Source organism: Corvus moneduloides, chromosome 3 (genome assembly GCF_009650955.1).
Source record: "Corvus moneduloides isolate bCorMon1 chromosome 3, bCorMon1.pri, whole genome shotgun sequence".
NCBI lineage: Eukaryota > Metazoa > Chordata > Aves > Passeriformes > Corvidae > Corvus > Corvus moneduloides.
Window position 1 is genome coordinate 1,406,216 of NC_045478.1, and position 14,919 is coordinate 1,421,134.

Genomic DNA, 14,919 nt, shown 5'->3' on the forward strand with positions numbered 1-14,919 from the left:
GACCTGGGTTTGGGATCTGGGAATGGGATCTGGGAATTCTGGATTGGAATCTGGGACTGGGAATTGGAACTGGGATCTGGGAATGGGATCTGGGAACGTGGGACTGGGAATTTGGGATTGGGATCTGGGAATGGGAACTGGGAATTTGGGACTGGGAATTGGGAATGGGAGCTGGGAATGGGATCTGGGATAAAGGATTGGAATCAGGGAATGGGGGATTGGGAATGGGGGATGGGAATGTGGGAATGGGAACTGGGAATGGGGAATTCGGGATTGGGAACTGGGACTGGGAATTGGGATTGGGATCTGGGATTGGGATTGGAATTGAGGAATGGGGGACTGGGAATGGGGGACTGGGAATTGGGAATGGGAGCTGGGGATGGGATCCGGGATTGGGATCCAGGAATGGGACCTGGGTTTGGCATCTGGGGATTTGGGATTGGGATCTGGGATGTGGATCTCGGAATGGGATCTGGGAATGGGAATTCGGGATTGGGATCTGGGACTGGGAATTGGGACTGGGATCTGGGAATGGGGGACTGGGAATTGGAACTGGGATCTGGGAATGGGAACTGGGAATGGGGGATTGGGAGCTGGGAATTTGGGAATAGGATCTGGGAATGGGAACTGGGAATGGAGGATGGGAACTGGGAATTCAGGACTGGGAATTGGGATTGGGAGGTGGGATCTGGGATTGGAATCGGGGAATGGGGGACTGGGAATGGGGGATGGGAATGTGGGAATGTGGGAATGGGATCTGGGAATTCGGGATTGGGAATTGGGATCTGGGATAAAGGATTGGAATCGGGGAATGGGGGACTGGGAATGGGGGATGGGAATGTGGGAATGGGATCTGGGAATGGGAACTGGGAATGGGGAATTCGGGGTCTGGGATTAGGGATTGGAATCAGGGAATGGGGGATCGGGACTGGGGGATGGGAATGTGGGAATGCAGGACTGGGAACTGGGATAGAGAGCGGGGAATGGGATCTGGGATTGGGATCTGGGAATGGGATCTGGGAATTCGGGATCTGGGATTAAGGATTGGAATCAAGGAATAGGGGATTGGGAATGTGGGAATTTGGGGCTGGGAATTTGGGATTGGGATCTGGGAATTGGGATTGGGAATGGGGGATTCGGAACTGGGAATGAGGCATTGGGAATTGGGATTGGGAATATGGGAATGTGGGAATGGGATCTGGGAATTGGGATTGGGAATTGGGATCTGGGATCTGGGAATTTGGGATTGGGATTGGCATCTGGGAACGGGGGACTGGGAATTTGGGATTGGGAGCTGGGAATGGGGGACTGGGAATTGGGAATGGGAGCTGGGATTGGGAACTGGGATAAAGGATTGGAATCGGGGAATGGGGGACTGGGAATGGGGGATGGGAATGTGGGAATGTGGGAATGGGATCTGGGAATTCGGGATTGGGAATTGGGATCTGGGATTAAGGATTGGAATCAAGGAATGGGGGATTGGGAATTGGGATTGGGAATATGGGAATGTGGGAATGGGATCTGGGGATTTGGGATCTGGGATTAAGGACCGGAATCGAGGAATGGGGGAGTGGGAATCTGGGAATGGGATCTGGGAATGCGGGGTTGGGAATTTGGGATTGGGATCTGGGAATGGGGGATTGGGAATGGGGGATTGGGAAGGAGATACGGTCCTGTGGGAATGGGATCGGGATTGGGATTGGGAATGGGGATTGGGAATTGGGATTGGGAATATGGGAATGTGGGAATGGGAATTTGGGATTGGGATCTGGGACTGGGGATTGGGATCTGGGATTGGGATCTGGGAATGTGGGATTGAGAATCAAGGAATGGGGGTTTGGGAATGTGGGAATTTGGGGCTGGGAATTTGGGATTGGGATCTGGGAATTGGGATTGGGAATTGGGATCTGGGATTAAGGACTGGAATCGAGGAATGGGGGAGTGGGAATCTGGGAATGGGATCTGGGAATGGGGGACTGGGAATTTGGGATTGGGAACTGGGGATGGGATCTGGGTTTGGGATCTGGGAATTTGGGATTGGGATCTGGGAATGGGAATTGGAACTGGGATCTGGGATTGGGATCTGGGAACGTGGGACTGGGAATTGGGAATGGGAGCTGGGGATGGGATCCAGGATTGGGATCTGGGTTTGGATCCGGGAATGGGATCCGGGAATGGGATCTGGGATCGGGATCCGGGATGGGGAAGCGCCTTGGGGAAGGAATTCTCCCGGAAGAGAAGCGGGAACGGGAGCCTTGGGAGGAGCGAGGAATAAAAAACTTCCCCGGCTGAAATTCCCGAGTTTTTCTTTTCCATGGAGAAAGAAGAGGGAAATTCCCGCCGGGAACGGCTCCCGGAATTCCCGCTCCAGGCGGGATTTGGGAAGGGGCAGAAATTTGGGAATCCGTTGGAATTCGGGAATTCCTCGGGATTTGGGAAGCGCGGCTGCCTGGGAATCTTGGGAATGTGGAAATGCCAGGATTGGAATCGGGAATGGGCCAGAAATTCGGGAATTCCTCGGGATTTGGGAAGCGGGATTTGGGAAAATGTTGGGATTTGGGAATGAGAAGAACTTTGGGAATGGCCTGGAAATTTTGGGAATTCCTCAGGATTCGGGAACGCGCTGGAATTTGGGAAGAGCGATTTGGGAGCAGATCGGAATTCGGGAATGAGCGGAAATTTGGGAATGGCCGGAAATTCAGGAATTCCTCGGGATTTGGGAAGGGATGGAAATCTGGGAATGGGCGGGAGTTTGGGAATCCGTTGGAATTCGGGAATTCCTCGGGATTTGGGAATAGCAGCTGCCTGGGAATCTTGGGAATGTGGAAATGCCAGGATTGGAATCGGGAATGGCCCGGAAATTCGGGAATGGCCGGAAATTCGGGAATTCCTCGGGATTTGGGAATTCTCTGGGGGCTGGCAACGGCAACCTGGGAAGGCTCCGGGAATTCGGAATTTCCCGCGATTTGGGAACGATTTGGGATTTGGGAATGGCCGGAAATTTGGGAATGGCCGGAAATTTGGGAATGGCCGGAAAGTCGGGATTTCCTCGGGATTTTGGGAACCCTCGGACTCCAGGGGCTGCAGAACCTTCGGGAATTCCCCGAAATCCCGGGAATTCGGAGCCGTCCCGTCCCTCCCCCCAGCTCTGTTAATGGATAATCCCAAGGAATTTTTTGGGATGAATTCCCGACCTTTGCTCGGCCTTTGGAGCCGCAGGGATCCAATCGCAAGCCGGGAATGTCGGGAGATGATCCCGGCGTTTGCTCAGGATTTGGGGATGGGCCAGAGGTCCAAAAACCTCGGAAAAATCCTGGAAAAACCTTGGGAAAAGCTCGGGAATGCTCGGGGCTCCCTCCCGGCCACGATCCCGCTCCCGGCCGTGAACTCCGGGGATTTTCCAGCGGCAAAAATTCCTGGGATTTGGGGCTTCGGATCCCGGGTTTCTCTCGCCAGAGGATCCCGGGAAAAGCGGCCGCTCCTGGAAGCTTCTCCAGGGCCTCGCTGCGTTCCCGGGGCGTGGAAATTCCCAAAATTCCCGCAATTCCCGCAATTCCCGCAATTCCCGCTTTTCCCGCTTTTCGGCTCCCGGAGCCGAATCCCCATCGGCTCCCGGAGCCCGCCTGGAAAATCCACAGCTCCCATTGCTGGGTCCCTGTCCCAGCTCCCAGTCCCAGTTCCCAGTCCCAGTTCCCAGTTCCCAGTTCCCAATCCCAGATCCCATTCCTGGATCCCATTCCCCAGTTCCCAATCCCAGCTCCCAATCCACAATTCCCAATCCCAGACCCAGTTCCCATTCCCAGTTCCCAATCCTGGATCCCGATCCCAGTTCCCATTCCCAGTTCCCATCCCCCAATCCCAGTTCCCAATCCCAGTTCCCAGTTCCCCTTTTCCCAGGAATTCTCTGCCTGGGACCCTCCCCAAATCCCAAAATCTTTGGAATTTTTCCCTCTTTCCCCCTTTTCCCAGGAGTTCTCTGCCCCAAACCCCTCCCTGTGCTCCCCAAATCCCAAAATCCTTGGAATTTCTGGGATATGGGACCCCAGGATCCCGGAATTCCCTGCCTGAATCCCAAAATCCTTGGAATTTCCCCCTCTTCCCCTCTTTTCCCAGGAATTCCCTCCCCAAATTCCCCAAAATCTTTGGAATTTCCCCCTCTTTCCCCCCTTTCCCAGGAATTCCCTGCCTGAACCCCAAAATCCTTGGAATTTTTCCCTCTTTTCCCAGCAATTCCCATCCCCAACCCCTCCCTCAGCTCCTCAAATCCCAAAGTCCTTGGAATTTCTGGGATATGGGACCCCAGGATCCCGGAATTCCCTGCCTGAATCCCAAAATCCTTGGAATTTTTCCCTCTTTTCCCAGGAATCCCCATCCCCAACCCCTCCCTGGGACCCTCCCCAAATCCCAAAATCCTTGGAATTTCCCCCTCTTTCCCCCTTTTCCCAGGAATTCCCTCCCCAAACCCCAAAATCCGTGGAATTTTTCCCTCTTTTCCCAGGAATTCCCTCCCCAAATTCCCCAAAATCCTTGGAATTTTTCCCCTCTTCCTCCCTTTCCCAGCAATTCCCTCCCCAAATTCCCCAAAATCTTTGGAATTTTTCCCTCTTTCCCGCTTTTCCCAGGAATTCCCTCCCCAAATTCCCCAAAATCTTTGGAATTTTTCCCTCTTTCCCCCTTTTCCCAGGAGTTCTCTGCCCCAAACCCCTCCCTGTGCTCCCCAAATCCCAAAATCCTTGGAATTTCTGGGATATGGGACCCCAGGATCCCGGAATTCCCTGCCTGAATCCCAAAATCCTTGGAATTTCCCCCTCTTCCCCTCTTTTCCCAGGAATTCCCTCCCCAAATTCCCCAAAATCCTTGGAATTTCCCCCTCTTCCCCCCTTTTCCCAGGAATTCTCTCCCCAAACCCCAAAATCCGTGGAATTTTTCCCTCTTTTCCCAGGAATTCCCTGCCTGAATCCCAAAATCCGTGGAATTTTTCCCTCTTTTCCCAGGAATTCCCTGCCCAAACCCCAAAATCCTTGGAATTTTTCCCCCTTTCCCCCCTTTCCCAGGAATTCCCTGCCTGAACCCCAAAATCCTTGGAATTTTTCCCTCTTTTCCCAGGAATCCCCATCCCCAACCCCTCCCTGAGCTCCCCAAATCCTTGGAATTTTTCCCTCTCTTCCCCCCTTTTCCCAACCTTTCCCCAGCCGAGCACCCTCCCAAGAGACTCGGAATCCTTGGAATTCCCGCCTCCCTGTGCTCCCCTCCTCCCGCTGGAATGTGGCAATTCCCAGGGGGCAGAGCTCATCCTCCTTTTCCTGCCATTCCCGGGAATTTCCTGCCTCGCCTGCCAGCCCCGAATCCCTCGGGATCGCCCCGACATTCCCACCGGGAATTCCCCCAGCGCCTCCAGAGGGGCGGCAGCCATGGTGAGCAGGATCCCGAGGGGTTCTTCCCGGTTTTTTTTTGGTTGGGGGGGGGGGGGGGGGGGTTGGATGTGGATTTGGGAATTGGGGAGGGATTTGGGGAATTGGGGAGGGATTTGGGGTCGGGAATTGGGGAATTGGGGTCGGGATTTGGGAATTGGGGAGGGATTTGGGGTCGGGATTTGAGGATTTGGGGAATTGGGGTTGGGATTTGGGGAATTGGGGTCGGGATTTGGGAATTGGGGAAGGATTTGGGGTCGGGATTTGGGGATTTGGGGTCGGGATTTGGGGTCGGGATTTGGGATTTGGGGATTTGGGGTTGGGATTTGGGGTCGGGATTTCGGGAATGTGGGGAGGGATTTGGGGATTTGGGGTCGGGATTTGGGGTCGGGATTTGGGGTCGGGATTTGGGAATTGGGGAGGGATTTGGGGTCGGGATTTGGGGATTTGGGGTCGGGAATTGGGGAATGTGGGAGGGATTTGGGGTCGGGATTTGGGGATTTGGGGTCGGGAATTGGGGTCGGGATTTGGGGTCGGGATTTGGGGTCGGGATTTGGGAATTCGGGTCGGGAATTGGGGAATTGGGGTCGGGATTTGGGGTCGGCATTTGGGGTCGGCATTTGGGGATTTGGGGTCGGGATTTGGGGAATTGGGGTCGGGAATTGGGGTCGGGATTTGGGGAATTGGGGAGAGATTTGGAGTCGGGATTTGGGAATAGGGGAGGGATTTGGGGTCGGGATTTGGGGATTTGGGGTCGGGATTTGGGGATTTGGGGATTTGGGGAATGTGGGAGGGATTTGGGGAATTGGGGAGGGATTTGGGGTCGGGATTTGGGGTCGGGATTGGGGAATTGGGGAGGGATTTGGGGTCGGGATTTGGGGAACTGGGGTCGGGAATTGGGGTCGGGATTTGGGGTCAGGATTTGAGGATTTGGGGAATTGGGATTTGGGGTCGGGATTTGGGGATTTGGGGTTGGGATTTGGGGAATTGGGGATTTGGGGTTGGGATTTGGGGTCGGGATTTCGGGAATGTGGGGAGGGATTTGGGGTCGGGATTTGGGGAATTGGGGATTTCGGGAATGTGGGGAGGGATTTGGGGTCAGGATTTGGGGAATTGGGTCGGGATTTGGGGAATTGGGGTCGGGATTTGGGGAATTGGGGTCGGGATTTGGGGATTTGGGAATTGGGGATTTGGGGTCGGGATTTGGGGTCGGGATTTGGGGGGGGGTTCGGATGTGGATTTGGGAATCGAAATCTCCCCCCCCTCCCCCCCCCGGGATGAATCCACCTCGCTGGGAATTTTTTCCCAAGTTTTTCCCCCTCCAATCCAAAAAAATCCCCGGATTTTGGGGGTTTTTGGGGTTTTTTTCCCAGTTTTTGCTGCTTTTGGGATTTCTCAGGGATTTGGGAAGCGGCTGCTCCCCCTCCCCCTCCCCCTCCCCCCCTTCCCAAGGATCCCGGGGGTTTTTTTGGGATGTTTGGAATCGCTTCCCGAAATTCCCGACCCCTGGGAAGGGGGGGGAGGGGGGGAGGAGCTGTCCCTGGGGTTTGGGATGAGCGGGAAAAGGGTCGGGATTTGGGAAATTAGGGAGGGATTTGGGGATTTGGGGATTTGGGGATTTGGGGATTTGGGGTCGGGATTTGGGAATTGGGTCGGGATTTGGGAATTGGGGTCGGGATTTGGGGTCGGGATTTGGGGAACTGGGGTCGGGATTTGGGGTCGGGAATTGGGGTCGGGATTTGGGGATTTGGGGTCGGGATTTGGGGATTTGGGGTCGGGATTTGGGGTCGGGATTTGGGGAATGTGGGGAGGGATTTGGGGTCGGGATTTGGGATTTGGGGTCGGGATTTGGGGAATGTGGGAGGGATTTGGGGTCGGGATTTGGGGATTTGGGGTCGGGATTTGGGAATTGGGGTCGGGATTTGGGGTCGGGATTTGGGGTCAGGATTTGAGGATTTGGGGAATTGGGATTTGAGGTCGGGATTTGGGGATTTGGGGTTGGGATTTGGGGAATGTGGGGAGGGATTTGGGGAATTGGGGAATTGGGGTCGGGATTTGGGGATTTGGGGATTTCGGGAATGTGGGGAGGGATTTGGGGTCGGGATTTGGGGAATTGGGTCGGGATTTGGGGAATTGGGGTCGGGATTTGGGAATTGGGGATTTGGGGTCGGGATTTGGGAATTGGGTCGGGATTTGGGGTCGGGATTTGGGGGGGGGTCGGATGTGGATTTGGGAATCGAAATCTCCCCCCCCTCCCCCCCCCGGGATGAATCCACCTCGCTGGGAATTTTTTCCCAAGTTTTCCCCCCTCCAATCCAAAAAAATCCCCGGATTTTGGGGGGTTTTGGGGGTTTTTTTCCCAGTTTTTGCTGCTTTTGGGATTTCTCAGGGATTTGGGAAGCGGCTGCTCCCCCTCCCCCTCCCCCCCCCCTTCCCAAGGATCCCGGGGGTTTTTTTGGGATGTTTGGAATCGCTTCCCGAAATTCCCGAGCCCTGGGAAGGGGGGGGAGGGGGGGAGGAGCTGTCCCTGGGGTTTGGGATGAGCGGGAAAAGGGTCGGGATTTGGGAAATTAGGGTCGGGATTTGGGGATTTGGGGATTTGGGGATTTGGGGTCGGGATTTGGGGAATGTGGGAGGGATTTGGGGTCGGGATTTGGGAATTGGGGAGGGATTTGGGGTTGGGATTTGGGGATTTGGGGTCGGGATTTGGGGAATTGGGGAGGGATTTGGGGTCGGGATTTGGGGTTGGGATTTGGGGATTTGGGGTCGGGATTTGGGGAATTGGGGAGGGATTTGGGGTCGGGATTTTGGGTCGGGATTTGGGGATTTGGGGATTTGGGGTCGGGATTTGGGGTCGGGATTTGGGGTCGGGATTTGGGGTCGGGATTTGGGAATTGGGGAGGGATTTTGGGTCGGGATTTTGGGTCGGGATTTGGGGTCGGGATTTGGGGATTTGGGGATTTGGGGTCGGGATTTTGGGTCGGGATTTGGGGTCGGGATTTGGGGAATGTGGGGAGGGATTTGGGGTCGGGATTTGGGATTCGGGATTTGGGGTCGGGATTTGGGGAATTGGGGAGGGATTTGGGGTCGGGATTTGGGGATTTGGGGATTTGGGGTCGGGATTTGGGAATTGGGTCGGGATTTGGGGTCGGGATTTGGGGAACTGGGGTCGGGAATTGGGGTCGGGATTTGGGGGTCAGGATTTGAGGATTTGGGGAATTGGGATTTGAGGTCGGGAATTGGGGATTTGGGGTCGGGATTTCGGGAATGTGGGGAGGGATTTGGGGTCGGGATTTGGGGAATTGGGGTCGGGATTTGGGGTCGGGAATTGGGGTCGGGATTTGGGATTTGGGGTCGGGATTTGGGGTCGGGATTTGGGGATTTGGGGTCGGGATTTGGGGTCGGGATTTGGGGGGGGGTTCGGATGTGGATTTGGGAATCGAAATCTCCCCCCCCTCCCCCCCCCGGGATGAATCCACCTCGCTGGGAATTTTTTCCCAAGTTTTCCCCCCTCCAATCCAAAAAAATCCCCGGATTTTGGGGGTTTGTGGCGTTTTTTTCCCAGTTTTTGCTGCTTTTGGGATTTCTCAGGGATTTGGGAAGCGGCTGCTCCCCCTCCCCCTCCCCCTCCCCCCCTTCCCAAGGATCCCGGGGGTTTTTTTGGGATGTTTGGAATCGCTTCCCGAAATTCCCGAGCCCTGGGAAGGGGGGGGGAGGGGGGGAGGAGCTGTCCCTGGGGTTTGGGATGAGCGGGAAAAGGGTCGGGATTTGGGAAATTAGGGAGGGATTTGGGGATTTGGGGATTTGGGGATTTGGGGATTTGGGGTCGGGATTTGGGAATTGGGTCGGGATTTGGGAATTGGGGTCGGGATTTGGGGTCGGGATTTGGGGAACTGGGGTCGGGATTTGGGGTCGGGAATTGGGGTCGGGATTTGGGGATTTGGGGTCGGGATTTGGGGATTTGGGGTCGGGATTTGGGGTCGGGATTTGGGGAATGTGGGGAGGGATTTGGGGTTGGGATTTGGGGAACTGGGGTCGGGAATTGGGGTCGGGATTTGGGGTCAGGATTTGAGGATTTGGGGAATTGGGATTTGGGGTCGGGATTTGGGGAGGGATTTGGAGTCGGGATTTGGGAATAGGGGAGGGATTTGGGGTCGGGATTTGGGGATTTGGGGATTTGGGGAATGTGGGAGGGATTTGGGGATTTGGGGTCGGGATTTGGGGATTTGGGGTCGGGATTTGGGGATTTGGGGTCGGGATTTGGGGTCGGGATTTGGGGGGTCGGATGTGGATTTGGGAATCGAAATCTCCCCCCCCTCCCCCCCCCGGGATGAATCCACCTCGCTGGGAATTTTTTCCCAAGTTTTCCCCCCTCCAATCCAAAAAAATCCCCGGATTTTGGGGGTTTTTGGGGTTTTTTTCCCAGTTTTTGCTGCTTTTGGGATTTCTCAGGGATTTGGGAAGCGGCTGCTCCCCCTCCCCCTCCCCCTCCCCCCCCCCTTCCCAAGGATCCCGGGGGTTTTTTTGGGATGTTTGGAATCGCTTCCCGAAATTCCCGAGCCCTGGGAAGGGGGGGGAGGGGGGGAGGAGCTGTCCCTGGGGTTTGGGATGAGCGGGAAAAGGGTCGGGATTTGGGAAATTAGGGTCGGGATTTGGGGATTTGGGGATTTGGGGTCGGGATTTGGGGTCGGGATTTGGGGTCGGGATTTGGGGTCGGGATTTGGGGAATGTGGAGTTGGGGAGGGATTTGGGGTCGGGATTTGGGGTCAGGATTTGGGAATTGTGGAGTTGGGGAGGGATTTGGGGTCGGGATTTGGGGAATTGGGGTCGGGATTTGGGGATTTGGGGTCGGGATTTGGGGTCGGGATTTGGGGTCGGGATTTGGGATTTGGGGTCGGGATTTGGGAATTGGGGTCGGGATTTGGGGCTGGGATTTGGGATTTGGGGTCGGGATTTGGGATTTGGGGTCGGGATTTGGGGTCTGGAATTTGGGATTTGGGGTCTGGGATTTGGGAATTATTCCCTGGAGCCAAGGTGGGGGTGGGAGAAGGAAGGGAAGGAGATGGGATCAGAGCCCAGGGGGTGATCCCGATCCCGGTGGGATCGACTCCAACCCCTCCAGATTCCCACGGGATGATCCCAATCCCAGCTGGATCGGCTCCAGCCCCTGCAGATTCCCCTGGGACGATCCCGATCCCAATGGGATCAGCTCCAGCCCCTCTGGATTCCCTTGGGATGATCCCGATCCCTTTGGGATCGACTCCAGCCCCTCTGGATCACCCTCTGGATTCCCACAGGATGGGATCCAGCACCCCTGGGATGATCCCCATCCCAGTGGGATCGGCTCCAGCCCCTGCAGATTCCCCTGGGATGATCCCAATCCCATTGAGATCTAACCCTGTGGGATGGGATCTGGACCCCTCTGGATTCCCATGGGATGATCCCAATCCCAGTGGGATCGGCTCCAGCCCCTCTGGATCACCCTCTGGATTCCACAGGATGGGATCCAGCACCCACAGAATGATCCCAATCCCTTTGGGATCAACTCCAACCCTCTCTGGATTCCCCTGGGATGATCCCGATCCCTTTGGGATCAACTCCAACCCTCTCTGGATTCCCCTGGGATGATCCCGATCCCAGTGGGATCAGCTCCAGCCCCTCTGGATTCCCATAGAATTCCTTTTGGAATTTCCCATGGATTCCCTTTGGGATCAACTCCAGCCCCCTCTGGATGCCCACAGAATGATCCCAATCCCAATGGGATCAGCTCCAGCCCCTCCAGATTCCCATGGGATGATCCCGATCCCATTGAGATCTAACCCTGTGGGATGGGATCTGGACCCCTCTGGATTCCCATGGGATGATCCCAATCCCAGTGGGATCGGCTCCAGCCCCCTCTGGATCACCCTCTGGATTCCACAGGATGGGATCCAGCACCCACAGGATGATCCCAATCCGTTTGGGATCGCCTCCAGCCTCTCTGGATTCCCTTGGGATGATCCCGATCCCTTTGGGATCCACTCCAACCCTCTCTGGATCCCCATGGGATGATCCCAATCCCAATAGGATCGGCTCCAGCCCCTCTGGATCACCCTCTGGATTCCACAGGATGGGATCCAGCACCCACAGAATGATCCCAATCCCTTTGGGATCGACTCCAGCCCCTCCAGATCCCCATGGGATGATCCCAATCCCAATGGGATTGACTCCAGCCCCCTCCGGATTCCCTTGGGATGATCCCAATCCCTATGGATCAACTCCAGCCCCTCCAGATTCCCCTGGGATGATCCCAATCCCAGCTGGATCGACTCCAACCCTCTCTGGATTCCCCTGGGATGATCCCGATCCCTTTGGGATCAGCTCCAGCCCCTCCAGATTCCCCTGGGATGATCCCAATCCCAGCTGGATCGACTCCAGCCCCTCTGGATTCCCCTGGGATGATCCCAATCCCAATGGGATTGACTCCAGCCCCCTCCGGATTCCCTTGGGATGATCCCAATCCCTATGGATCAACTCCAACCCTCTCTGGATTCCCCTGGGATGATCCCAATCCCAGTGGGATCGGCTCCAGCCCCTCTGGATCACCCTCTGGATTCCACAGGATGGGATCCAGCACCCACAGGATGATCCCAATCCCTTTGGGATCGACTCCAGCCCCTCCAGATCCCCATGGGATGATCCCAATCCCAATGGGATTGACTCCAGCCCCCTCCGGATTCCCTTGGGATGATCCCAATCCCTATGGATCAACTCCAACCCTCTCTGGATTCCCCTGGGATGATCCCGATCCCAGTGGGATCGGCTCCAGCCCCTCTGGATCACCCTCTGGATTCCACAGGATGGGATCCAGCACCCACAGAATGATCCCAATCCCTTTGGGATCGACTCCAGCCCCTCCAGATCCCCATGGGATGATCCCAATCCCAATGGGATTGACTCCAGCCCCCTCCGGATTCCCTTGGGATGATCCCGATCCCTTTGGGATCAGCTCCAGCCCCTCTGGATTCCCCATGGGATGATCCCAATCCCTATGGATCAACTCCAACCCTCTCTGGATTCCCCTGGGATGATCCCAATCCCAGTGGGATCGGCTCCAGCCCCTCTGGATCACCCTCTGGATTCCCACAGGATGGGATCCAGCACCCCTGGGATGATCCCGATCCCAGCTGGATCCACTCCAGCCCCTCTGGATTCCCCTGGGATGATCCCGATCCCTTTGGGATCGACTCCAGCCCCTCTGGATTCCCCTGGGATGATCCCGATCCCTTTGGGATCGCCTCCAGCCCCTCGGGCTCTCTCATTCCCGCTCCAGGTGCAGGGACAAGGAGGAGTCAAATTCCAGAACTGGGCCGGCACCTACGGATCCTCTCCGGAGCTTTTCTTCCGGCCCCGCTCCGTGGACGAGATCCGGGAGGTACCGGAAGCGCTTCCGGCCGGGAAATCCTCGGGAATGCCGGCGGCGGGAAAAGGCCGGGAATGCCGCGGTGTGGGTGGGAAAAGCGGGAATTCCGGGAAAGGCCCCGATCCCAGCGGGAATTCCGGGAAAGGCCCCGATCCCAGCGGGAATTCCCGGGAAATCCTCGATCCCAACGGGAATTTTGGGAAAGCCCCGATCCCAGCGGGAATTCCGGGAAAGTTCCGATCCCAGCGGGAATTCTGGAAAAGGCCCCGATCCCAGCGGGAATTCCCGGGAAATCCTCGATCTCAACGGGAATTTTGGGAAAGCCCTGATCCCAGCGGGAATTCCAGGAAAGGCCCCGATCCCAGCGGGAATTCTGGAAAAGGCCCCGATCCCAGCGGGAATTCCCGGGAAATCCTCGATCCCAACGGGAATTTTGGGAAAGCCCCGATCCCAGCGGGAATTCCCGGGAAAGGCCCCGATCCCAGCGGGAATTCCGGGAAAAGCCCCGATCCCAGCGGGAATTCTGGGAAGGCCCCGATCCCAGCGGGAATTCCGGGAAAGGCCCCGATCCCAGCGGGAATTCCCGGGAAATCCTCGATCCCAACGGGAATTTTGGGAAAGCCCCGATCCCAGCGGGAATTCCCGGGAAAGGTCCCGATCCCAGTGGGAATTCCGGGAAAAGCCCCGATCCCAGTGGGAATTCCGAGAAAGCCCCGATCCCAGCGGGAATTCCGGGAAAAGCCCCGATCCCAGCGGGAATTCTGGGAAAGGCCCCGATCCCAGTGGGAATTCCCGGGAAATCCTCGATCCCAGCGGGAATTCCCGGGAAAGGTCCCGATCCCAGTGGGAATTCCGGGAAAAGCCCCGATCCCAGCGGGAATTTTTGGAAAGTTCCGATCCCAGCGGGAATTCCCGGGAAAGGCCCCGATCCCAGTGGGAATTCCGGGAAAAGCCTCGATCCCAGCGGGAATTCTGGGAAAGGCCCCGATCCCAGCGGGAATTCCCGGGAAAGGCCCCGATCCCAGCGGGAATTTTGGGAAAGCCCCGATCCCAACGGGAATTCCGGGAAAAGCCCCGATCCCAGCGGGAATTTTGGGAAAGCCCCGATCCCAGCGGGAATTCCGGGAAAAGCCCCGATCCCAGTGGGAATTCCGGGAAATCCTCGATCCCAACGGGAATTTTGGGAAAGCCCCGATCCCAGTGGGAATTCCCAGGAAAGGCCTCGATCCCAGCGGGAATTCCGGGAAAGCCCCGATCCCAGTGGGAATTCTGGGAAAAGCCCCGATCCCAGTGGGAATTCCGGGAAAGCCCCGATCCCAGTGGGAATTCCAGGAAAGGCCCCGATCCCAGTGGGAATTTTTGGAAAGGTCCCGATCCCAGCGGGAATTCTGGGAAGGCCCCGATCCCAGCGGGAATTCCCGGGAAAGGCCCCGATCCCAGCGGGAATTCCAGGAAAGGTCCCGATCCCAGTGGGAATTCCCGGGAAAGCCCCGATCCCAACGGGAATTCCGGGAAAAGCCCCGATCCCAGCGGGAATTTTGGGAAAGCCCCGATCCCAGCGGGAATTCCGGGAAAAGCCCCGATCCCAGCGGGAATTCCCGGGAAAGGTCCCGATCCCAGTGGGAATTCTGGGAAAGGCCCCGATCCCAGCGGGAATTCTGGGAAAAGCCCCGATCCCAGTGGGAATTCCGGGAAAGCCCCGATCCCAGTGGGAATTCCAGGAAAGGCCCCGATCCCAGCGGGAATTTCTGGAAAGGTCCCGATCCCAGTGGGAATTCCGGGAAATCCTCGATCCCAACGGGAATTTTGGGAAAGCCCCGATCCCAGCGGGAATTCCGGGAAAGTTCCGATCCCAGCGGGAATTCCGGGAAAAGCCCCGATCCCAGTGGGAATTCCAAGAAAGCCCCGATCCCAGTGGGAATTCCAGGAAAGGCCCCGATCCCAGTGGGAATTCCGGGAAAAGCCCCGATCCCAGCGGGAATTCCGGGAAAGGCCCCGATCCCAGTGGGAATTCCCGGGAAATCCTCGATCCCAACGGGAATTTTGGGAAAGCCCCGATCCCAGCGGGAATTCCGGGAAAGTTCCGATCCCAGCGGGAATTCCGGG

At 56.6% G+C, this 14,919-nt stretch overlaps 2 protein-coding genes across 6 annotated transcripts in view; both read left to right on the forward strand.

The window, feature by feature from the left end:
- The window catches only part of EPHX2 (epoxide hydrolase 2), an 89,015-nt gene that overhangs the window by 42,402 nt on the left and 31,694 nt on the right, over nt 1-14,919 (forward strand). For all 5 annotated transcript variants that reach the window (XM_032103322.1, XM_032103324.1, XM_032103323.1 and 2 more), the window contains 2 exons: nt 5,340-5,414; nt 12,724-12,825. In XM_032103322.1, coding sequence (XP_031959213.1) covers nt 5,340-5,414; nt 12,724-12,825 — 177 coding nt within the window. The remainder of the gene's footprint in view (nt 1-5,339; nt 5,415-12,723; nt 12,826-14,919) is intronic.
- Nucleotides 1,713-5,342, forward strand: LOC116441436. Its single transcript, XM_032103328.1, has 5 exons — nt 1,713-2,390; nt 2,729-3,968; nt 4,310-4,362; nt 4,447-4,512; nt 4,783-5,342. The coding sequence occupies exons 1-5, from the start codon at nt 1,734-1,736 to the stop codon at nt 5,131-5,133; spliced, it is 2,367 nt and encodes a 788-aa protein (XP_031959219.1). The 5' UTR covers nt 1,713-1,733; the 3' UTR covers nt 5,134-5,342.

Excerpts from the sequence above, each read along its gene's own strand:
- LOC116441436 (XM_032103328.1), top strand. The coding sequence starts at position 1,734 with ATGGGAATGTGGGAATGGGAATTTGGGATTGGGATCTGGGACTGGGGA. Across the intron at positions 2,391-2,728 it reads GGCGGGATTTGGGAAGGGGC|GGAAATCTGGGAATGGGCGG; the intron begins AGAAATTTGGGA and ends TTGGGAAGGGAT. Across the intron at positions 4,513-4,782 it reads TCCCAGGAATTCCCTCCCCA|AATCCCAAAATCCTTGGAAT; the intron begins AATTCCCCAAAA and ends ATTCCCTGCCTG.